Source organism: Ursus maritimus, unplaced genomic scaffold (genome assembly GCF_017311325.1).
Source record: "Ursus maritimus isolate PB19 unplaced genomic scaffold, ASM1731132v1 scaffold_19, whole genome shotgun sequence".
NCBI classification, from domain to species: Eukaryota; Metazoa; Chordata; class Mammalia; order Carnivora; family Ursidae; genus Ursus; species Ursus maritimus.
In genome coordinates this window covers 43,284,554-43,306,379 of record NW_024424341.1, presented here as the reverse complement: position 1 = coordinate 43,306,379, position 21,826 = coordinate 43,284,554, and the positions used below count along the sequence as shown (strand labels likewise).

At 38.3% G+C, this 21,826-nt stretch overlaps 1 protein-coding gene across 3 annotated transcripts in view; it reads left to right on the top strand.

Annotated features, from left to right (window-relative positions):
• The window catches only part of LOC103681563 (zinc finger protein 420), a 56,468-nt gene extending 35,255 nt beyond the window's left edge, over positions 1–21,213 (top strand). For 2 of the 3 annotated variants that reach the window (XM_040632778.1, XM_040632779.1), the window contains one exon: positions 18,006–20,968. In XM_040632778.1, coding sequence (XP_040488712.1) covers positions 18,083–19,936 — 1,854 coding nt within the window. In that variant the 5' untranslated portion in view covers positions 18,006–18,082 and the 3' untranslated portion in view covers positions 19,937–20,968. Of the gene's footprint in view, positions 1–18,005 lie in introns of all 3 variants that reach the window. The other variant, XM_040632780.1, reaches the window with a different exon arrangement.
• Positions 21,214–21,826: the final 613 nt, after the last annotated feature.

Sequence of the window (21,826 nt, the reverse complement as noted above, 5' to 3'; positions counted from 1 at the left end):
TTTTTTTTTTTTTTTAGATTTTATGTATTTATTTGACAGAGATAGAGACTGCCAACGACAGAGGGAACACAAGCAAGGGGAGTGGGAGAGGAAGAAGCAGGCTTCCAGCAGAGGAGCCCTATGTGGGGCTCGATCCCAGAACACCGGGATCACGCCCTGAGACAAAGGCAGGTGCTTAACGACTGAGCCACCCGGGCGCCCCGAGAGGATCATGTGGTTCTTGACTCTTTTCTTGTTAATTAGATCTATCACACTGATAGATTTGCGAATGTTGAACCACCCTTGCATCCCAGGGATGAATCCCACTTGGTCATGATGGATAATCCTTTTAATGTAGTGTTGGTTCCTATTAGCTAGGATTGTTGAGAATTTTGGCATCCATATTCATCAGGGCTATCGGTCTGTAATTCTCCTTTTTGATGCGGTCTTTCCCTGATTTGGGGATCAAGGTAATACTGGCCTCATGGAATGAGTTTGGTAGTTTTCCTTCTGTTTCTATTTTTTGAAACAGCTTCAGGAGAATAGGTATTATTTCTTCCTTGACTGTTTGGTAGAATTCCCTGGGGAATCCATCAGGCCCTGGAGTCTTGGTTTTTGGAAGGTTTTTAATCACTGCTTCCATCTCCTCATAATTAATTGGTCTGTTTAAAAAATCAATTTCTTCCTGTTTCAGTCTTGGTAGTTTATAGGTTTCCAGGAAGGCATCCATTTCTTCCAGGTTGTTTAATTTATTGGCATAAAGCTGTTGATAAAAGTTTCTAATGATCCTTCCTATTTCATTGGTGTTGGTTGTGACCTCTCCCTTTTCATTCATAATTTTATTAATTTGGGTCCTTTCTCTATTCTTTTGAATAAGTCTGGCCAGTGGCTTATCGATCTTATTTATTGTTTTAAAGAACCAGCTTCTAGTTCTGTTGATGTGCTCTACTGTGCTCCTGGTTTCTAATTCATTGATCTCTGCTCTAATCTTGATCAGCTGCGTCCACGTGCGTGGATTAGGCCTGTCCCTCTGTTGCTGTTCCAGCTTCTTGGGGTGAGAATATAAAAATTGCATTTTAGATTTTTCTATTCTTTTGAGTGAGGCTTGAATGGCTATGTTTTTCCCCCTTAGGACTGCCTTTGCAGTGTCCTATATGTTTTGGACCATTGTGTTTTCATTCTCGTTGGTCTCCATAAATTGTTTAAATTGATTTTTAATTTCCTGTTTTATCCAGTCATTCTTGAGCAGGATGGTTCTTCGTTTCCAAGTGTTTGAGTTTCTTCCAAATTTTTCCTTGTGATTGAATTCAATTTCAAAGCATTGTGGTCTGAGAATATGCAGGGAATAATCTCAGTCTTTTGGTATTGGTTGAGACCTGTTTTGTGACCCAGCGTATGATCTATTCCGGAGAACGTTCCACGTGCATTCGAAAAGAATGAGTATTCTGTTGTTCTGGGGTGGAGTGTCCTATATATATTTATGAGGTCCATCTGGTCTAGTATGGCATTCAAAGCTCTTGTTTCGTTGTTGATTTTCTGCTTAGGTGATCTTTCTATTGCTGATAGTGGCGTATTGAGTTCCCCTACTATTAACGTATTTTTAATCTATATATCTCTTTATTGTGGTTAAGAGTTGGCTTGTGTGTCCCGCTGCTCCCCTGTTGGGGGCATAGATATTTATAATTGTCATATCCACTTGTTGTATACTTCCTTTAAGAATAATATAGTGTCCTTCTGTATCTCTAACTATAGTCTTTAGTTTAAAATCCACTCTGTCTGATACAAGAATTGCTACCCCAGCTTTCTTTTGAGGTCTATTGGCATGAAAAATGGTTTTCAATAGTCTGGATATATCTTGAGGTTCAAGATGAGGCTCTTGTAGACAGCAAATAGATGGGTCATGCCTTTTTATGCAATCTGCAACCCTGTGGCGTTTATGGGAGAATTTAGGCCATTCACATTGAGAGTGATTATTGAGAGATGTGATTTTAATGATGTCATGTAAAGTCTTTGTTTCTATAGATTGTAACTTTCTGTTCTGTATCACTCTTGGGGCCTTTTTTCTTTTGTAGAACCCCCCTTAATATCTCCCTAATGCTGGTTTTGTGGTTACAAAATTGGTCAGTGTCCGGCGATTTTGGAAGGTCCTTATCTCTCCATCAATTCTGAATGACAGCCTTGCTGGATAAAGGATCCTTGGCTGCTTGTTTTTCTCTGAAAGAGCTTTAAAAATGCCCCCCCCCCGCAACCCTTTCCCTCATTCCAGGTCTGTGGTGATAGGCCTGACATAATCCTAATATTTTTGCCTTTGTATGTGAGAAATTTCTTCGCCCTGGCCACTTTTAGTACTGTATCCGTGGATCTAATATATATGAATTGCACTATGAGGTGACGTGGTGTAGGTTTGTCGTGGTTGAATTTGGGAGGGGTCCTCTTTGCCTCTTGGACATGAATGTTTGTTTCTTTTGCTAGATTAGGGAAGTTTTCATCTACAATTTGTTCAAATATCTCTTCTAGACCTCTTTCTCCACCCCCTCGGGGATGCCGATGATTCTGACATTGGAATGTTTCATTGAGTCAGTAATCTCCGGTGACCTACATTCTTGAGATTGGATTTTTTTGACCCAAGTTTCTGTTTTAGCTTTCTCTTCTACCATCCCATCCTCCAATTCACTAATCCGTTCTTCTGCCTTATTTACCCTGGCCGTCAGAGCATCTAGTTTTGACTACATATGAGTCATAACATTTTTAATTTCTGCCAGATTCGCTTTCATTTCCGCCCTTAGAGATTCTGTATTCTCATTAACATTTCGTTAATACTTTTTTCAAGTCTGCACATCATCTTGACCATTGTTACTCTGAACTCCATTTCTGATAATTTGGTTATATCCATATCCAACAGTTCTGTGGCAGAGACCACAGACTCATTGTCTTTTCTTTGTTGTGGGGGATTTCTCCTCCTCGTCATTCTGATGAGGAGAGGTTGCAGGGTTGCCCAGAGCCCAAATTATTGATCAGGACCCAGGCAGTGTGCTCTTGTTTTATAGGGACCTTAGGGACGTGGGCTACTTGATTTTTCAGCCTCCTTCTCGTGGAAGGGCCTACGCACTGATATTCAGGCAACCCTGTTTGGGTAGAGTCTCCCTGTCCCCTGTAAAGGGTGGATGGGGATTGGCACAATGTGAGCTGGTATTTCTGGGTTTTGTTCTCTGGCGGCTTTGCCTGGCGGTTTTCTGTGGCTCTTCTGAGAGTCAGAGCAGCAGTGGCTGAATCCTAGCCTCTGTCTCAGAACAGAGAGATAGCAGTCCGCTCTCCACTGAGCTCTTCTGTCCTCTCTAACAACTCTGTTTCAGTGTGGTCCGTGTGCACTCCCGAGCTCCCAGTCTCAGTCAGATTCTAGTGAGTACTCCAGAGCTCCGGTTTTCAGTTTGGACGTGGGAGCATTCCCAGGCTCACAGTCTCAGTCTGCTTTCTCGCGGGTGCCCGTCCGCAAATCCGGCCCCCTCCCCAGTGCAGGTGGCTTCTGCTTCCCAGCGCCCAAGCACAGCGGCTCCCTCCCCCTTCCATTTATCTTCCGATATCTATCCACGGATTCACGGCTCCCTGCTTCGTACCTCAATACTCAGTGCTGGAGATGTTCATTTGTAGAGATCCAGATGTATCTTCCTCCGTCTCAGTCTGATTCTGTGGATTTTCAGGATGGTCTGGTACCTATCCAGCTCAACTCAGGGGACCAGCTGAAAAAGGGGACCCCCTACTCATCCGCCATCTTAACTCCCTATCCTCCATTTACCTTTATCACTCAGGGAATTCCAAGAGTTTTAGCAGCTTTGTGCCAGAAATCAGGAACAAAGACCAAATATGTTATTTCTTATTATTTTAAAATATCACAGTTCTCTACTATGATTTGGGATTTATTAGTTCCTTTTTCTATGTCTATGAATTTTTATTTTACTTCAGGGCTAAGTTGTCACTTGCATAAACATGACTTCTAATTTCTCTTGCCTGACTCTAAGATGATTGCCTTGAGCTGATTTCACTAAGGTAACGGAAGTAATCATAGGAGAAACTTCTACAAGCTTCTGCCTCATCTGTCTTCCTACTGTATAGTCATTGGGCCTCTTTTCCTATTATGATAGATAAACTTTAAAGGCCAGTACCTCCACTTTTGTACTAAATGCCACTCACTTCTTTCTCATCTTTTTAGGGACATTGTTGGAGCAATGTTCTCTGTTATTCTCTTAAAACATCAACTTGTCTGTATTTGTTATAATCATTTTCGTCCACACAAATGTAATTTCTCCCATCTTAAATGGATAAACAAACAGAAAAAAAATCTCTTAACACACATATTTTCCTCTTGATATGGTTCCATTTCTCTATTACTTTTTATAACAAAACTCAAAAGAATTTTCCATGCTCCCTTATTGTGGACTCTGGATCTACTCTCTTTTAAGCTTGACATTCTTTTGGAAGGTTGTTTTATTCAATATTTATTGGTGTTCTTCAGGAAATCTGATGCACCATTTGCTGTCATAGTCATAATATAGAACAGTCCCATTATACCCTCAAATTTCCTCATCCTGGGGACACCTGGGTGGCTCAATTAAGCGTCCAGCTCTTGGCAAAACCAAAAACCTGAGCTGGAAGCTCAGGTCATGATCTCAGGGTCATGAGATCAAGCCCTGCGTGGGGCTCTGTGCTCAGTGCAGAGTCAGGTTGAGATTCTCTGCCTCTCCTTTTCCCTCTGCTCCTCCCTCTGCTCGTGCTCTCTAAAACAAACACATAAATAAATAAATAAATAAATAAATAAATAAATAAATAAATAAAACCTTAAAATTTTTTCCTCATATTGTCCCTTATGACAACCAGTGACCTCTTTTCTATGCCTTTTGCAATTTTCCCTTTTCCAGAATATTATATAAGTTGAATAAAAATACATAGCCTTTCTGGTCTGGCTTTTTTCATTTAGTAAAATATATTTGAGATTTATCCATACTATTCCATGTATCAGTACTTTCTATTTATTCCTGAGTTGTGTTCCGTTGTGGGGAAATGGCAAAGTTTGTTTATTCACTTTTGAGGGACATGTGGGTTTCCAGTTTTTTTTAATTTGTATATATTGACATTCTGCGTTGCATCAGTTTCAGGTGTACAACATAGTAATATGACAACTTTATATATTATGCTGTGTTCACAAGTGGAGTTACCATTTGTCCTGATGCATCATTATTACAGTATCATTAGCTTTATTCCTTATGTTGTGCTTTTTAGTCACATGACTTACTCGTATCTTCCACTCCTCTTCACCTACTTTGCCCAACTCTCCACTTCCCTCACCTCTGTCAGCCATCAGTATGTTCTCGCACTATATATGTCTGATTATGCTTTTTGTTTATTTTTTTTAGATTTCACTCACTGAAATCATACATTATTTGGCTTTCTCACTCTGACTTATTTCACTTAGCGTAATAATCCCTAGTTCCATTGAGGTTATTGCAAATGCCACAATCTCATCGTTTGTATGACTGCATGATATTCCATTTTATATATATATATATCATCTTCCTTACCCATTCATTTGTTGATGGGCACTAGGTTGCCTTCATATCTTGGTAAGTAGTGCTGAAATAAACATAGGGGTGCATATATCTTTTCAAATTACTGTTCTCATTTCCTTTGGAATTATTGGATCGTGTGATATTTCTATTTTAATTATTTTTAAAGTTTTTGTTTTAATCAACTGGTCCTCATCAAAATAAGTGCACTCCTTAATCTGCATCACCTGTTTCACCCAGTAACCCCAGCAGCTTCTCCTTTGGTAGCCGTCAGTTTTCTATAGTTAAGAGCCTATTTCTTGGTTTGTCTCTTTCTCCCTTTTGTTCCCCTTTGCTCATTTGTTTTGTTTCTTTAAGAATGAAATCATACAGTACTTATTTCACTTAGCATTATACTCTAGCTCCATCCATGTCATTGCAAAAGGCAAGATTTAATTCTTTTTTGTGGTTGAATAATATTCCATTCTGTGTGTGTGTGTGTGTGTGTGTGTGTGTGTGTGTATACATATACACACATATATATCACCTCTTCTTTATTCATTCACTTATCGATGGATATATAGGCTGCTTCCATATCTTGGCTATTATAAACAATGCTACTATAAACATTGAGGTGCATGTATCCCTTCAAATTACTGTTTCTGCATTCTTTGGGTAAACACCCAGGAGTGTGATTGCTGGATCATAAGGTAGTTCTGTTTTTAATTTTTTGAGGAACCTCCATACTGTTGTCCACAGTGGCTGCACCAGTTTGCATTCCCACCAGTAGTGCATGGCAGTTCTTTTTCTTCTCATCCTCACCAACACCTGTTGTTTCTTGTGTTGTTGATTTTAGCCATTCCAACAAATGTGAGGTGATACCGTAGTTTTGGTTTGCATTTTCCTGACGATAAGTGATAATGAGCCCTTTTTTTTCCTGTGTCTGTTGGCCATCTGTATGTTTTTAGAGAAATGTTCATTCATTTCTTCTGCCCATTTTTTTTTACTTGGATTATTTGTTTTTGGCTGTTGAAGTGTATAAGTTCTTTATATATTTTGGATGCTAACCTTTTATTGGATATGTCATTTGCAGATATCTTCTCCCATTCCTTTTAGTTTTGTTGATTGATTCCTTTGCTGTGCAGAAGCTTTTATTTTGACGAGGTCCCAGTGGTTTATTTTTGTTTTTGTTTCTCTTGCCATGGGGGACCCATATAGAAAAAAGTTGCTGTGGCCAATGTCAGAGATAATACTGCCTGTGCTCTTTCCTAGGATTTTTATGGTTTCAGGTCTCACATTTAGATTTTTTTTTTTAAGATTTTTTTATTTATTTATTCGACAGAGATAGAGACAGCCAGCGAGAGGGAACACAAGCAGGGGGAGTGGGAGAGGAAGAAGCAGGCTCATAGCGGAGGAGCCTGATGTGGGGCTCGATCCCATAACGCCGGGATCACGCCCTGAGCCGAAGGCAGACGCTTAACCGCTGTGCCACCCAGGCGCCCCTCACATTTAGATTTTTAATACATTTGAATTTATTTTTGTGTGTGGTTTAAGAAAGTGGTCTGGGGGCGCCTGGGTGGCACAGCGGTTAAGCGCCTGCCTTCGGCTCAGGGCGTGATCCCGGTGTTATGGGATTGAGCCCCACATCAGGCTCCTCTGCTGGGAGCCTGCTCTTCCTCTCCCACTCCCCCTGCTTGTGTTCCCTCTCTCACTGGCTGTCTCTGTCTCTGTCAAATAAATAAATAAAATCTTTAAAAAAAAAAAGTGGTCTGGTTTCATTCTTTTGCATGTTGCTGTCCAGTTTTCCCAACACTATTTGTTGAAGAGACTTTTTCCTATTAGATATTCTCTCCTGCTCTGTCAGAGATTGATTGGCCATGTAACTGTGGGTTTATTTATGGATTTTCTTTTTTTTTAAGGATTTATTTATTTATTTATTTATTTATTTATTTATTTATTTGACAGAGAGAGACAGCCAGCGAGAGAGTTAGCATAAGCAGGGGTAGTGGGAGAGGAAGAAGCAGGCTCCCAGTGGAGCAGGGAGCCCGATGTGGGGCTCGATCCCAAGACTCTGGGATCACGCCCCAAGCCGAAGGCAGACCCTTAACGACTGAGCCACCAGGCGCCCCTATTCGTGGATTTTCTGTTCTCTTCTATTGATCTATGTGTTTGTTTTGATTATTACATCCTGTTTTGATTGCTATAGCTTTATAATATAACTTGAAGTCTGGAATTGTGATGCCTTCAGCTTTGCTTTTCTTTTTCAAGGTTGCTCTGGGTATTTGGGGTCTTTTGTGGTTCCATATAAATTTTGGGATTATTTGCTCTAGTTCTGTGAAAAATGCTGTTAGTATTTTGACAGAAATACATTAAAAGTATAGATTGCTTTGGGTAGTATAGACATTTTTTTTAAAGATTTTATTTATTTATTTGACAGAGAGACAGCCAGTGAGAGAAGGAACACAGCAGGGGGAGTGGGAGAGGAAGAAGCAGGCTCCCAGCGGAGGAGCCCGATGTGGGACTCGATCCCGGAACGCTGGGATCATGCCCTGAGCCGAAGGCAGACGCCTAACGACTGCGCCACCCAGGTGCCCCTGGGTAGTATAGACATTTTAACAATATTTGTTCTTCCAATCCATGAGTATGGAATGTTTTGTGTCATCTTCAATTTCTTTCATCAGTATTTTATAGTTTTCAGAGTATAGGCATTTGGCCTCTTTGCTTAGGTTTATTCCTAGGTATCTTATTTTTGGTGCAGTTGTAAATGGGATTGTTTTCTTAATTTCTCTTTTTGCTGCTTCATTAATGGTGTATGAAATGCAACAGATTTCTGTAGATTCATTTTGTATCCTGGATTGTTACTGCATTGGTTTATCAGTTCTATCAGTTTTTTTGTGAAGTCTTTGGGTTTTCTATATTTAGTATCATGTCATCTACAAATAGTGAAAGTTTTACTTCTTCCATACTGATTTGGATGCCACTTGTTTCTTTTTGTTGTCTGATTACTGTGGCTAAGACTTTTAGTACTATGTTGAATAAAAGTGGTGAGAGTGGCTATCCTTGTCTTGTTCCTGTCTTTAGGGGAAAGGATCTTAGTTTTTCCCCATTGAGGATGATGTTAGCTGTAGGTTTTTCATGTATGGCCTTTATTAAGTTGATGTATGTTCCCTGTAAAGGGAACCTGCATTGTGGAGGGCTTTGATCATGAATGGATGTTGTACTTGTCAAATGCTTTTTCTGCATCTACTGAAATGATCATATGGTTCTTATGCTTTCTCCTCTTGGTGTGATGTATCATGTTAATTGACTTGCAAAATTGAACCACCCTGGCAACCCAGAAATAAATCCCACATGGTTGTGGTGAATGGTATTTTTTACTGTATTGCTGGATTTAGTTTGCTAGTATTTTCTTGAGGGTTTTTGCATCTATGTTCATCAGAGATATTGACTTGTAGTTTTCTTTTCTTGTGTGGTGTTTTTATCTGGTTTTAGTATCAGGCCTCATAGAATGAATTTGGAAGTTTTCCGTTCTCTTCTGATTTTTGGAATAGTTTGTGAAGAATAGTTTTTACCTCTTCTTTTAGTGTTTGTTAGAAGTCACTTGTGAAGCCATTTGGTCCTGGACTTGTGTTTTTTTTGGATTTTTTGGTTACTGATTTTGTTTTATTGCTGGTAGTCAGGCTAATTTTCTGTTGCTTCCTGTTTCAGTTTTGATAGCTTATATGTTTGGTAATTTATATGTTAATTTGTATGTTTGTAGGAATTTATCCATTTCTTCTAGGTTGTCCAATTTGTTGACACATAGTTTTTCATAATATTCTCTTGTAATTGTTTGTATTTCCATGGTGTTGTTATTTCTCATCTCTCATTTGTGATTGTATTTCTTTGGGTTATCTCTCTCTTTTTATAAGTCTGGCCAATTTTTTTTTTTTTCTGTTTTCCAGGAACCAGCTCCTGGTTTATTAATTTTTGGTTTCTTATCATTTATTTCTGATTTAATCTTTATTATTTCCTTCCTTCTGCTGGTTTCAGGGTTTGTGTTTTTTTCTAGCTCCTTTAGGTGTAAGTCTAGCTTGTTTGAGAATTTTCTTCATTTTTAAAAATTTTATTTGACAGAGAAAGAGAGTGAGCACAAGCAGAGGGAGTGGGAGAGAAAGAAGCAGGCTCCCCGCTGAGCAGGGAGCCCAATGCAGGGCTCGATCCCAGGACTCTGGGATCATGACCTGAGCCGAAGGCAGCTGCTTAACTGACTGAGCCACCCAGGCACCCCAGTTTTTTCATTTTTGATGTAGGCCTGTTTTGCTATAAACTTCCCTCTTAGAACTGGTTTTATGGTATCCCAAAAATTTCAAACCTTTGTGTTTTCATTTTCATTTGTTTCAGTGTACTTTTTTATTGCTTCTATTTCCTGGTTGCCCATTTCATTGTTATTTAACCTCCATGTATTTGCAGTCTTCCCAAATTTTGTTTTGTGGTTGATGATGATGATGATGATGACTACTACTACTACTTCTGCTGCTGCTGCTTCTTTTTAAGATTTTATTTATTTATTTAGAGTATGAGTCGGGCGAGCAGCAGAGGGGAAGGGAAAGGTAGGTGGAAAGAATCTCAAGCATACTCTGCACTGAGTGCGGAGCCCTACTCAGGGCTTGTCCTCACGACCTTGAAATCATGACCTGAGCTGAAACCAAGAGTCGGACGCTCAACCAACTGAGCCAAAAAGGTGCCCCAGTTGCGGTTGACTTCTAGTTTCATGGTGTTGTAGTAAGCAAAGATGTATGGTGTGACTTTGATATTTTTAAATATGTTGAGAGTTGTTTTGTAGCCTAATATGAGATCTGTTCTGGAGAATGTTCCATGTGCACTTGAAAAGAATGTATTCTGGTATTTTAGAATGGAGTGTTCTGAATATATCTGTTAAATCTATCTGGTCCATTGTGTAATTTTTCTTGTTCATTTTCTGTTTAGATGATCCGTCCAGGGGTGCCTGGGTGGCACAGTCGTTAAGCGTCTGCCTTTGGCTCAGGGCGTGATCCCGGCGTTACGGGATCGAGCCCCACATCGGGCTCCTCCGCTATGAGCCTGCTTCTTCCTCTCCCACTCCCCCTGCTTGTGTTCCCTCTCTCGCTGGCTGTCTATCTCTGTCAAATAAATAAATAAAAAATCTTAAAAATAGATGATCCGTCCATTGCTGTAAGTGGTGTGTTAACGTCCCTTACTATTAGTGTATTATTACTGATTCTTTCCTTTATGTTTATTATTAATTATTGTTTAATGTATTTGGGTGCTCCTGTGTTTGTATATGAATATTTAAAATTGTTATGCCTTCTTATTGTCCCCTCTATTATTATATAGTCCCTTTCTTTTTCTCTTGTTACAGTCTTTGCTTTAAAGTCTATTTTGCCTGATAGAAGTATTGCTACTCCAGCTTTCTTTTGGCATCCATTTGTATGATAAATGTTTCTCCATCCACTCACTTTAAAACTACAGGTGTGTTTAGGTCTAAAATAAGTATCTTGTAGGCAGCATATAGATGGGTTTTGTTTTTTATCCATTCTGTCACCCTCTGTCTTTTTATTGGAATGTATAGTCCATTTACATTCAAAGTGATTTTTGATAGATATGTATTTATTGCCATTTTATTACTTGTCTTGTGGTTGTTTCTGAAGATTTTCTCTGATCCTTTCTCGTTTTTTGCTTTTTTGTGGTTTGCTGGTTTTCTTTAGTGATATATTTGGATTTCTTTCTCTTTATTGTTTCCATATTTATTACTGATTTTTGGTGTCTGGGTATCATTAGGTTTGTCTATAACATCTGCATGTCACAGTCTATATTAGGTTGATGGTCTTTTAAATTTGAATTCACTCTTTGCTCCTCTCCTCCCCACATTTTAGGTACCTAGTGCCATATTTTATATCCTTTAATTCTGTGACTTCCTTGACTGAATTTTTACAGAAATACTCATTTTTACTGCTTTTGTGTTGTCTACCTTAATAATGTCATTTTTGGTCTTTACTTTCCCTTAATATTTCTTGAAGGGCTGTTTTAGTGGTCACAAACTCCTTTAGTTTTTATCTGGGAAACTCTCTCTCTCCTTCTATTCTCTCTCTTTTAAGATTTTATTTATTTATTTGACAGAGAGAACACACACAACCAGGGAAAGTGACAGGCAGAGGGAGAGGGAGAAGTAGGCTCCCCACTGGGCAGGAAGCCCAATGCGGGGCTTGATCCCAGGACCCTAGGATCATGACCCAAGCCTAAGGCAGATGCTTAACCAACTGAGCCACCCAGGCACCCCTCTCCTTCTATTCTGAATAAAAAACTTGCTGGATAAAGTATTCGTGGCTGGAGGTTTCTCGCAATTCAGCACTTTGAATATATCATGCCACTCCTTTCTGGCTTAGAAAATTTCTGCTGAAAATCTGGACCTAGCCTTATGGTGTTTCCTTTGTATGTAACTTTCTTTTGTCTTGCTGCTTTTACTGTTTTTTTTTCTTTATCACTATTTTGCCTTTTTAATTACAGTATGTCTCATTGTGGATCTCCTTTTGTTGATTTTGTTGGGGTTTCTCTGTGCCTTTTGGCTCTGGATGTACCTTTCCTTCCTCACATTAGGGAGGTTTTCAACTAATTTCTTCAGTAAATTCTCTGCCCCTTTTTCTCTCTCTTCTCAGATTCCTATAATGAGAATGTTATTACATTTGATGGAGTCACTGAGTTCCCCAAGTCTCTTCTCATTTTGTGTAATTCTTTTTTCCTCTTTTGTTCAGCTTGATTACTTTTCATTAGTCTCTCTTCTAGGTCATTAATTTGCTCCTCTGCTTTATCCAGCCTTCTGTTCATTCCACCAAATGTGTTTCTCATTTCATTTTTGGCCCTTCCTGTTGTGGTACTCCTTATCTCTGTCAATGGTCTCACTGATGTCTTCCACTCTTTTCTCAAGTCCAGTGAGTATCCTTATGATCAGTACTTTAAATTCTCCATCAGACATGTTACTTATCTGTTTTGCTTAGCTCTCTGGCCTTGTCCTGTTCCTTCCTTTAGTACAAATTCTCCTGTCTTCTAATTTTGTCTAAGTACTCTATGCCTGTTTCTCTATGTTAAGAAAGTCAGCTTCGTCTCCTTTTCTTGAGGGTAGTGACCTTATGAAGAAGAGTTTCTGTTTTGTTCTGCAGTGCAGTGTCCCTGTTCCCCAGGGCCTGGTGCTTTAGGAAGTTTCTCCAATGTGCGCTGTCTGTGTTCTGCTGTCATGTCCTGGCTGCTTTATCCTTCAGGCTAGTCATCTGCAAAGGCTCTGTTTGCCTGTTGTGAACAGCATTTGGTCCCTGGCCTCGATGGGGTGCATTTTAACTAGGTGTGCTCTGGTCTACTTGTGAAATGAGACCTGTCACCACCGCCACTGGAACTGAAGTCTCACAAAACTCCCGGGTCAGGAGACACAATGTTGGCAGGGATTTGATCCAGTCTTCTGGGGTAGGAACTTACAAAGGGAGACCGAGGCAAGTGTTAACTGGGAAGGGTGGTTCTACTGTAGCTTGGCAGAGCTGGGGCTTGTGAGCAAGTTGAGTAGCAAGTGTTGTCACTGTGCTGGTTTCCACAGATGGCTCTGTGTTTATGCTGAGGGATGGGGGAGGGGATTGGCACCTGCTAGTTCCTTTGTTCCTAGAGGGGTCTCTCTCTGTGATTGCTGCCTTTGAACTAACCTCCCCATGTGTGCCCCAGGTGCTCTTCAGATTGCTATTTCCACACTGTATGTCTGTGGGCTATTTGCCGTGCCTTTTCTCCAAGAGCAGCCCCAGTGTCTTCCAAGCTCTCCCAGAGCCACACATGCTGACCTTTTAAACTCTAGGCATTAATCCCCACTGGTTGCATGAACTCTTGAAATTCGGGCCCTCTCATTTTCCAAGCCAATTTGCTATGCTTCATTTTCCCCATGTAGTCCCTGTGTACTAATCTGTGTCTTGCCCTTTTCCATGTCTGCAACTCCTTCCCCACCAGAGCGGACATGATCCATTCCTCTCCCAAGCTGCATCTCCAGACTTCCTATCTTCTTTGATGTGTCCTCTTCTCTACTTTTAAATGTGGAGTACACATCTTCAGATTGATTTCTGGGGTACTTAAGATGATTTGATAGTTATCTAGTTGTATTCATAGAACAAGGTGAGCCAAGAGTCCTCCTACTCTGCTGCCATCTTCCCCCACTCTTTATTTTTATTTTTTTGAGGAGCCTCCATATTGTTTTCCGCAGTGGTTGCACCAATTTACATACCCATCAACAGTGTTTAAGGATGTGGAGACCTCCTTACCAACACTTGGTATTTCTTATCTTTTTGTTTTTAGCCTCCTAACAGGTGCAAAATGATGATAGCTCATTGTGGTTTTGGTTTGCATTTTCTTGATGACAAGTGATGTTGGGCGTCTTTTCATGTGTCTGTTGGACATTTGTATGTCTTCATTGGAAAAATGTCTGCTCAGGTCCTCTGCCCATATTTTAATCGGATTGCTTTTTGGTTCAGAGTTGTATAAGTTCTTTATGTATTTTGGATTATTAACCCCTTATTGGGTATATTATTTGCAAATATCTTCTCCTATTCAGTAGGTTGCCTTTTTGTTTTGTTTATGGTTTCCTTTGCTATGCAAAGGCTATTTTGATGTAGTCCCAATAGTTTAGTTTTGCTTTTTGTTTCCCTTGCCTTAGGGCATATATCTAAAAAAAAAATATTGCTATGGACAATGTCAGAGAAATTACTGCCTGTGTTTTCTTCTAGGATTTTTATGGATTCAGATCTCACATTTAGCCCTTTAATCCATTTAGAGTTTGTTTTTGTGAATGGTGTAAAAAGGCCATCCAGTTTCATTTTTTTGTATATAGCTGTCCAATTTTCCCAGCACCATTTGATGAAGAGACTGTCTTTTCCCTGTTGTATATTCTTACATTCTTTGTCATAGATAAATTGGCTATATAGGTGTAGGTTTATTTCTGGTGTCTTTATTCTGTTTTATTGATATATGCATCTGTGCCAGTACCTTACTCTTTTGATTACTACAGCTTCATAGTGTATGTAGAAATCTGGAATTGTGATACCTCTAGCTGTATTTTTCTTTCTCAAGGTTGATTTGGCTATTTGGGGTCTTTTGTGATATAATACAAATTTTAGGATTATCTGTTCTAGTTCTATGAAATTTTTGTTTGTATTTTGATAGGGATTGCATTAAATCTGTAGCTTGCTCTGGATAGTATGGACATTTAACAACATTTTTTTTCTTCCAATCTATGAACATGCAATATTTTTGCATTTGTTTATGTCATCTTGAATTTCTTTCATCAATGTTTTATAGTTTTCAGAGTGCAGGTCTTTTGCCTGTTTGGTTAAGTTTATTCCTAGGTATTTTATTCTTTTCATACATTGTAAATGGGATTGTTTTCTTAATTTCTCTTTTTCTACTTTATTATTACTGTATAGAAATACTACTGACTTCTAGATATAAATTTTTTTAGCCTTCAACTTTATTGAATTCATTTATTACTTCTAGTAGTTTTTTAATGGAGTCTTCAGGATTTTTATGTATAGTATGTCATCTGCAAATACAGTTTAACTTCTTCTTTACCAGTATGAATACATCTTTAGTTTCTGAATTTTTGGTAATTGTGAAGAAAGCTGTTATAATCCTTGGTGTACAGATGTTTGTCTGGGCATAGGTGTAAGTACATACAAGTATTAATGCTGGATCATGTGCTAAGTGTACATTTAGCCTTATACAAAACAACCAAACTCTTTCAGCATGGTTTTGCTGTTTTACATTTCTATTAGCAACATATGAAATTTTTTGGTGTTCTTTTTCTGGATCTTATTTCCATATAGCATAGTGTTTTTCAGTAGAATTCCTGGAAATTTATCACTTCAAATTCCTTTCCTTATATTCAATAATTGCTTTTTTTTCCTCTCCAAAATCCTTAGTATTCCGTAAGTTTACAGAAACTTTTCATCATGTCTTTGACCTGTATGAATGCCCAAGAAATTATAGAGATACTATTTTGGTATTTGCCTTGGATAGAAGACTAAGTATGAGAACACATGGGACAGGCAAGTTGGTATCTTGGTTGAAAAGGACGGAGAGAACTAATGAAGATGTCCCTGGCTAGTACCTAGGAAGCAGTATGAAAGAGGCAAGGCAATTGGAGAAGTATGATTACTTTTTCCTTTTTAATCTTAGATTTAGTATGGATGTACTTTTGTTTCCATTTGTAAGGAGGTGTTGGGAAAGCCACAGATCAGTAATGTCCAGGCATCTGCGCTTAAGGTTAGGAGAGATTTACTACAAAGGGACAGCACGAGAGTACTTAGGAATGGTAGAAATGTTATATCATTACTTTTGTGGTGGATATGTGATTTGAGCCATAGACCAGTTTCTGTTTTCTTTATTCTTTTTCTTTATTCTCCTGTTTTTCAGTTAAGTTGGCTATGTATCCTCATTCACCTAGTTATTTTTTATTGAGTGCTAAACATTGTCAAGAAAAGTTACGAAAGTAATTTGAAACCTTGGGTGAATCTTCGGTGAAGATTTTAATATGTTTTGTGGCAAACAATCTTAAATAACTTCAGTCCAGATTTCTTGGTTGAGTTGATTCAAAGATGGTTCAGACTTCGGACCCTGCCCAGACTGGTCTACTGTTTTTCCCTTATCCCTTATTTTTGTAGCCTTCAGCGTTCCTTCCCAATTCTAAGTATGACTTTATAGTGGGCCCTGTTCTCTGGTTATTGCCCAAACCTTAAGAAATGGTCCAGTACACCACTTAGTTTTTCCACGTCTCACTTGTCTTTTACTGAACTGTAGGACCTAAGTGGACAAGTAGTCTAAAATGATGAGCTTATTTCTTTAAATGTTCATGTTTTTCAACTTCCAGCCCACCATCTCTTTATTACAATAGCAATTCTCTAACACCTTCAGTTGGATCCCCATAATATCTTGTCCAGTTTGTGTAATTGCTCTCATCGGGAAGGTTGTTTTAAATTACCTAGTCTTCTGTTAGCAAAAATGGATATTTACAATATATGAACTGGCATTTAAATTAAGACCTGAAGAATGATAAAAAGTCAGTTTCTCATGCACAGTAGTCCAAAGACATCAAATAGGCTCTAGTTAGTTATGAGTTGAAATTGGCCCTCTAGTTTTTTTCAGGGCTAAAAGGAGTCTGGTATGTTTGGCAAATAATGAGCAAAACTGAGAAGACTCATGGAGAGAAATCAGATAAGTTGGGACTGTACAATGGAGTGCTTTGTCAAAGTCATGGGATGCATTTGGATTTTATTCTAGGTTCAATTTGGAAGCTTTTAAAAGTTTTAGGCAGAGGTTGCAAATCATGATCTGAATCAGAATCAGTTTGTAGAAAGTATTAAAACTAGAGATCTCCATGCTCTTTTTCTGATCCACTAGATTCAGATTCAGTTAGTCTGGTGTGGTATCTGAGCATCTTTAACTTTACCAAAATCAGTGATTTTATCCCCACCAGTTTGAGAACCATTAAAATGTTTTCTCTTCTACTTTCTCAGTAGATTTTCATTATACTCTGATCTCTGGTGCTCTTTTTACATGTTAGTATGTAAGATAATTCTGTGATAATATTTTTTGAAACCCTAGGCAGCAACATATTACTGCATGCAGCATGAGATCAGTTTAGTGGGTTTTGACTATCTGCACGTGTGTGTGTGTGTGTGTGTGTGTGTGTGTGTACAGTGTGTGTCTGTGTGTTAGAGGAGACTAGAATAGCATAGAAAAAATAAAACAGGGTAGATATTGTTTAATGAAACTGTATGGGTCAGGTTGTGATGTGAAAGGTAAGTAGGTATTAGTATGGGTCATAGTAAATAATATCTGAAAAGCACTGATGTAAGCCAGTTATTTCTTGTGGGTATTAGTTACCTATACCAGATCCTCAACTTACAACTCCTGTCCCAATAATCCCACTGTAAGTTGAAAATTTTGTAAGTTTAATACATCTACCAAACATCATAGCTTAGCCTGTCCTACCTTAAACATGCTCATAACACCTACAATAGTCTATAGTTCAGCAAAATTATCTAATATAAAGCATATTTTATGATAAAGTATTGAATATCTCATGTAATTTTTTTTAATACTATATTGAAACTGAAAAACAGAATGATTGTGTGAGTACAGAATGGTTGTAAGTATATCCGTTGTTTACCCTCATCATGTGGCTGTCTGGGAGCTATAATTTACTGTGAGTATTGTAATGAGAGTATTGTACTGCATATTGCTAGCTCAGGAAGTTATCAAAATTCAAAATTTGAATTACAGTTTCTACTGAACGTATGTTGCTTTTGTACTATCATAAATTCAAAAAATTTTAAGTTGAACCATCATAAATTGGTTACCATCTATATATATATTATCATATATAGTCTTTTCTACTATGGGTTCTCCTGAAATAACAACAGGAATTTTTGATGTTCTCTTATCTTTCAGACTTGCCTTCAAGGAGTGCAAATAAGGACTTATCTCCCAAAAAAGACACTTACGAAACAGAATTATCCCAATGGGAAATGAGTGCCAGGCTTGAAAACAGTGATCTCAAGGAGTCCAGTTCCAGAGATTATTTGGAAGTCAGAGGCACATTGGAAAAGCAACAAGAAAATCAGGAGGAGTATTTCAGGCAAGGGATGATCATATATGAAAAAATGTCCATTTTCAATCAGCATACTTACTTATCTCAACATCCCAGATGTCATTCTACTGAGAAACCCTATAAATGTAAGGAATGCGGGAAGGCTTTTAGACGAGCCTCACACCTAACTCAACATCATAGTATTCATACTGGTGAAAAACCCTATGAATGTAAGCAATGTGGGAAGGCCTTTAGTCGTGATTCACAGCTCATTCTTCATCAGAGACTTCATACTGGTGAGAAACCCTATGCATGTAAGGAATGTGGGAAGGCCTTTACTCAGAGCTCACAACTTATTTTACATCATAGAATTCATACTGGTGAAAAACCATATAAATGTGAAGAGTGTGGGAAAGCCTTTATTCGTAGCTCACAACTCACCCGACATCAAAAAGTCCATACTGGTGAGAAACCTTATGAATGTAAAGAATGTGGGAAGGCCTTTACTCAGAACTCACAACTTACTCTGCACCAGAGACTTCATACTGGTGAAAAACTCTATGAATGTAAAGAATGTAGAAAGGTCTTTACTCAGCTCTCACAACTTATTCTGCATAAGAGAATTCACACCGGTGAAAAACCTTATGAATGTAAGGAATGTGGGAAAGCTTTTATTTGTGGCTCACAGCTTTCTCAACATCAGAAAATTCACAATGGGGAAAAGCCATATGAATGTAAGGAATGTGGAAAGGCCTTTATTCGTGGCTCATTGCTTATGCAACATCAGAGGATTCATACTGGTGAAAAGCCCTATAAATGTGAAGAATGTGGGAAAGCCTTTATCCGTGGCTCACAACTTACTCAACACCAGAGAATTCATACCAATGAGAAGCCCTATGAATGTAAGGAATGTGGAAAGACCTTTAGTCATGGCTCACAACTTACTCAACACCAGAGAATTCATACTGGTGAGAAACCATATCAATGTAAGGAATGTGGAAAGGCTTTTAATCGTGGCTCACTGCTTACTCGACATCAAAGGATTCATACTGGTGAAAAACCCTATGAATGTAAAGAATGTGGAAAGACTTTTAGTCGTGGCTCAGAACTTACTCAGCATGAGAGGATTCACACCGGTGAGAAACCCTATGAATGCAAGGAATGTGGCAAGTCTTTTATTCGGGGCTCACAGCTTACTCAACATCAGAGAATTCATACTGGTGAGAAACCATATGAATGTAAAGAATGTAGAATGGCCTTTACTCAGAGTTCACATCTTTCTCAACATCAGAGACTTCATACAGGTGAGAAACCCTATGTATGTAATGAATGTGGGAAGGCTTTTGCCCGTGGCTTACTACTTATACAGCATCAGAGAATTCATACAGGTGAGAAACCGTATCAGTGTAAGGAATGTGGGAAGGCCTTTATTCGTGGTTCACAACTTACTCAACATCAGCGAATTCACACTGGAGAAAAGCCTTATGAATGCAAGGAATGTGGGAAGGCCTTTAGTCATGGCTCTCAACTTACATTACATCAGAGAATTCATACTGGTGAGAAGCCCTATGAATGCAAAGAATGCAGAAAAGCATTTACTCAGAGCTCACATCTTTCTCGACATCAGAGAGTTCATACTGGTGAGAAACCCTATCAATGTAAGGAATGTGGGAAGGCCTTTACTCGTGGTTCACAACTAACTCAACATCAGAGAATTCATATCAGTGAGAAAACCTTTGAATATAAGGAATGTGGGATAGACTTCAGTCATAGCTCACAAGTCTATATATGAATTATCTGACTCTTTGTGATTAAGATAGAGAGCCTTCTCTGATCACTAATCCATTAACATCAAAGAATTCCTAAAATGTGAATATGGGAGCATATTTACCTCATAAAGTTCAGCATCAGTGAATTCGAATGGGAGAAAGATACTGTTAATGTGTAATCTATGTAGAAAAACCTATCATTACAGAAAACCCATTAAACTTCAGCATATTATAATAAAACAATTCTGTTAATATAATAAATATATTGAGGCCTTTAGCTGTAGAATATGTCTTTTTCAACATTATCTTGACTCTACCAGCTACTTTCCTTCGTGACATTTATCATAATTAACCTCTGCTTTGGTTTAATCATTTATAAGATACGCCCAAGAAAAATAACTTCTTTGGTAAGATTCTTGGAAGTATTAAGTGAGACATTTCATGTAAAGCTCTTAGAGCAGTGCCTTGAACATAGCATATCACAAGTATTAGCTATCATTATTACTAGTATGATTTCAGAGAATTTGCATGAGAAGAGGACACTTAGGAGTCTTTCATTAACCGTTGACCCTGACTGAGTTGGGGGAAACTGTATGCTGTGATGAATATGAGAAAGCTTTCGTTCACATCTCATCCCATATGCCAGAAGAGGAAGTTCATACTGTTTGGGAAAAAAAGAAAACCCACAAAATTTTGTAGATTTAATCAGTGGATTGTTGAAGAGAAGTGAAGTGAATTGTAGCAAGGTACAAAAACTCATTTTTCCTATCATTTTTTTACCACAATTCAAGAATATTATTTAGAAATGAAAAACAATGGATAACCAAAATAAAATTTCCTATTAGGAGATTTCTAGAAACTTGAATGTACAGCTTTTGAATGAAACTAAAATAAACTGACATTACTCTTTTGCAGTGAAACATGATGAGAGTCTGTCAGAGACTGCTACTTCCCTACCCAATATCCATTTTTCCATTAGAATTCTTGGCGGAAAAATCATCTCAGCCCCTCTTGCAGGTCAACAAGATGAAAGTGGTATTTGTATATGTAGGACATTTAAGAATACCTTTTCTCTCTCTGCATTTCTTTGTTTCCCTGCCTATAATGTGGACATTTAATTTACAGTTCTGATGATTTTATGGAGAATTTGAGAATGGTTATCTGGGTACTAAGGATGATGGAGCAGAAATACAGAATGAGTCTACACCTGTACTGATTTTATGGAACAGTTGTACCAATTCTGGTGTGCCTGCCTCCTGTATTTTTTATATAAAATTAAAATAAACATTTGTTGATGTTGTGATTCTGTTATTGACACTAAAATGTATTAACGTTATAAAATTTTGTACCCAGAGTTGGATTGCTATGGGTCAAAGAAATCTCAAATATGGCACTGACTTTATGCCATCATGAATGAGAATTAACCCACTTCAGGCTAGACAACTAAAGATTTTTGCTTTTATAGCCTGACATTTGGTCTGATTCCCTTCCAGTCTATCTTACAAGGCAGATCCTTCACCAGTTAAGGCTTTAATGTTAGTAGAAATGGTAGGAGTGATTCAGAATGTATGTTAGGTGTTTCTTGTTGCTTTTGGTAATGTCCCGTGAAAGAAAAATGTGGTATAGAGTTAACTGTAGAGGCTACTAGTGGAGATTGAAAGCGATACTGCTTTGTTAAGGGATGCTATCTCTCCTTACAGGCATTCAGTCCTGGCTGATAGTAAATTCATATATTGCTATATCCCAGCCACTGTTTTTAGGTGTTTAGGATATATCAGTGAGCAACTCTAGCAGGAGGAGATACAAAAATAATAGAAAAATTGTAGAGTATGTTAGAACATTAGTGTTATGGAGGAATGGTTGTTCAAAAGTAGCTAAGAAGAATATGAAAGTTTATGAAATGGGCCATAGGT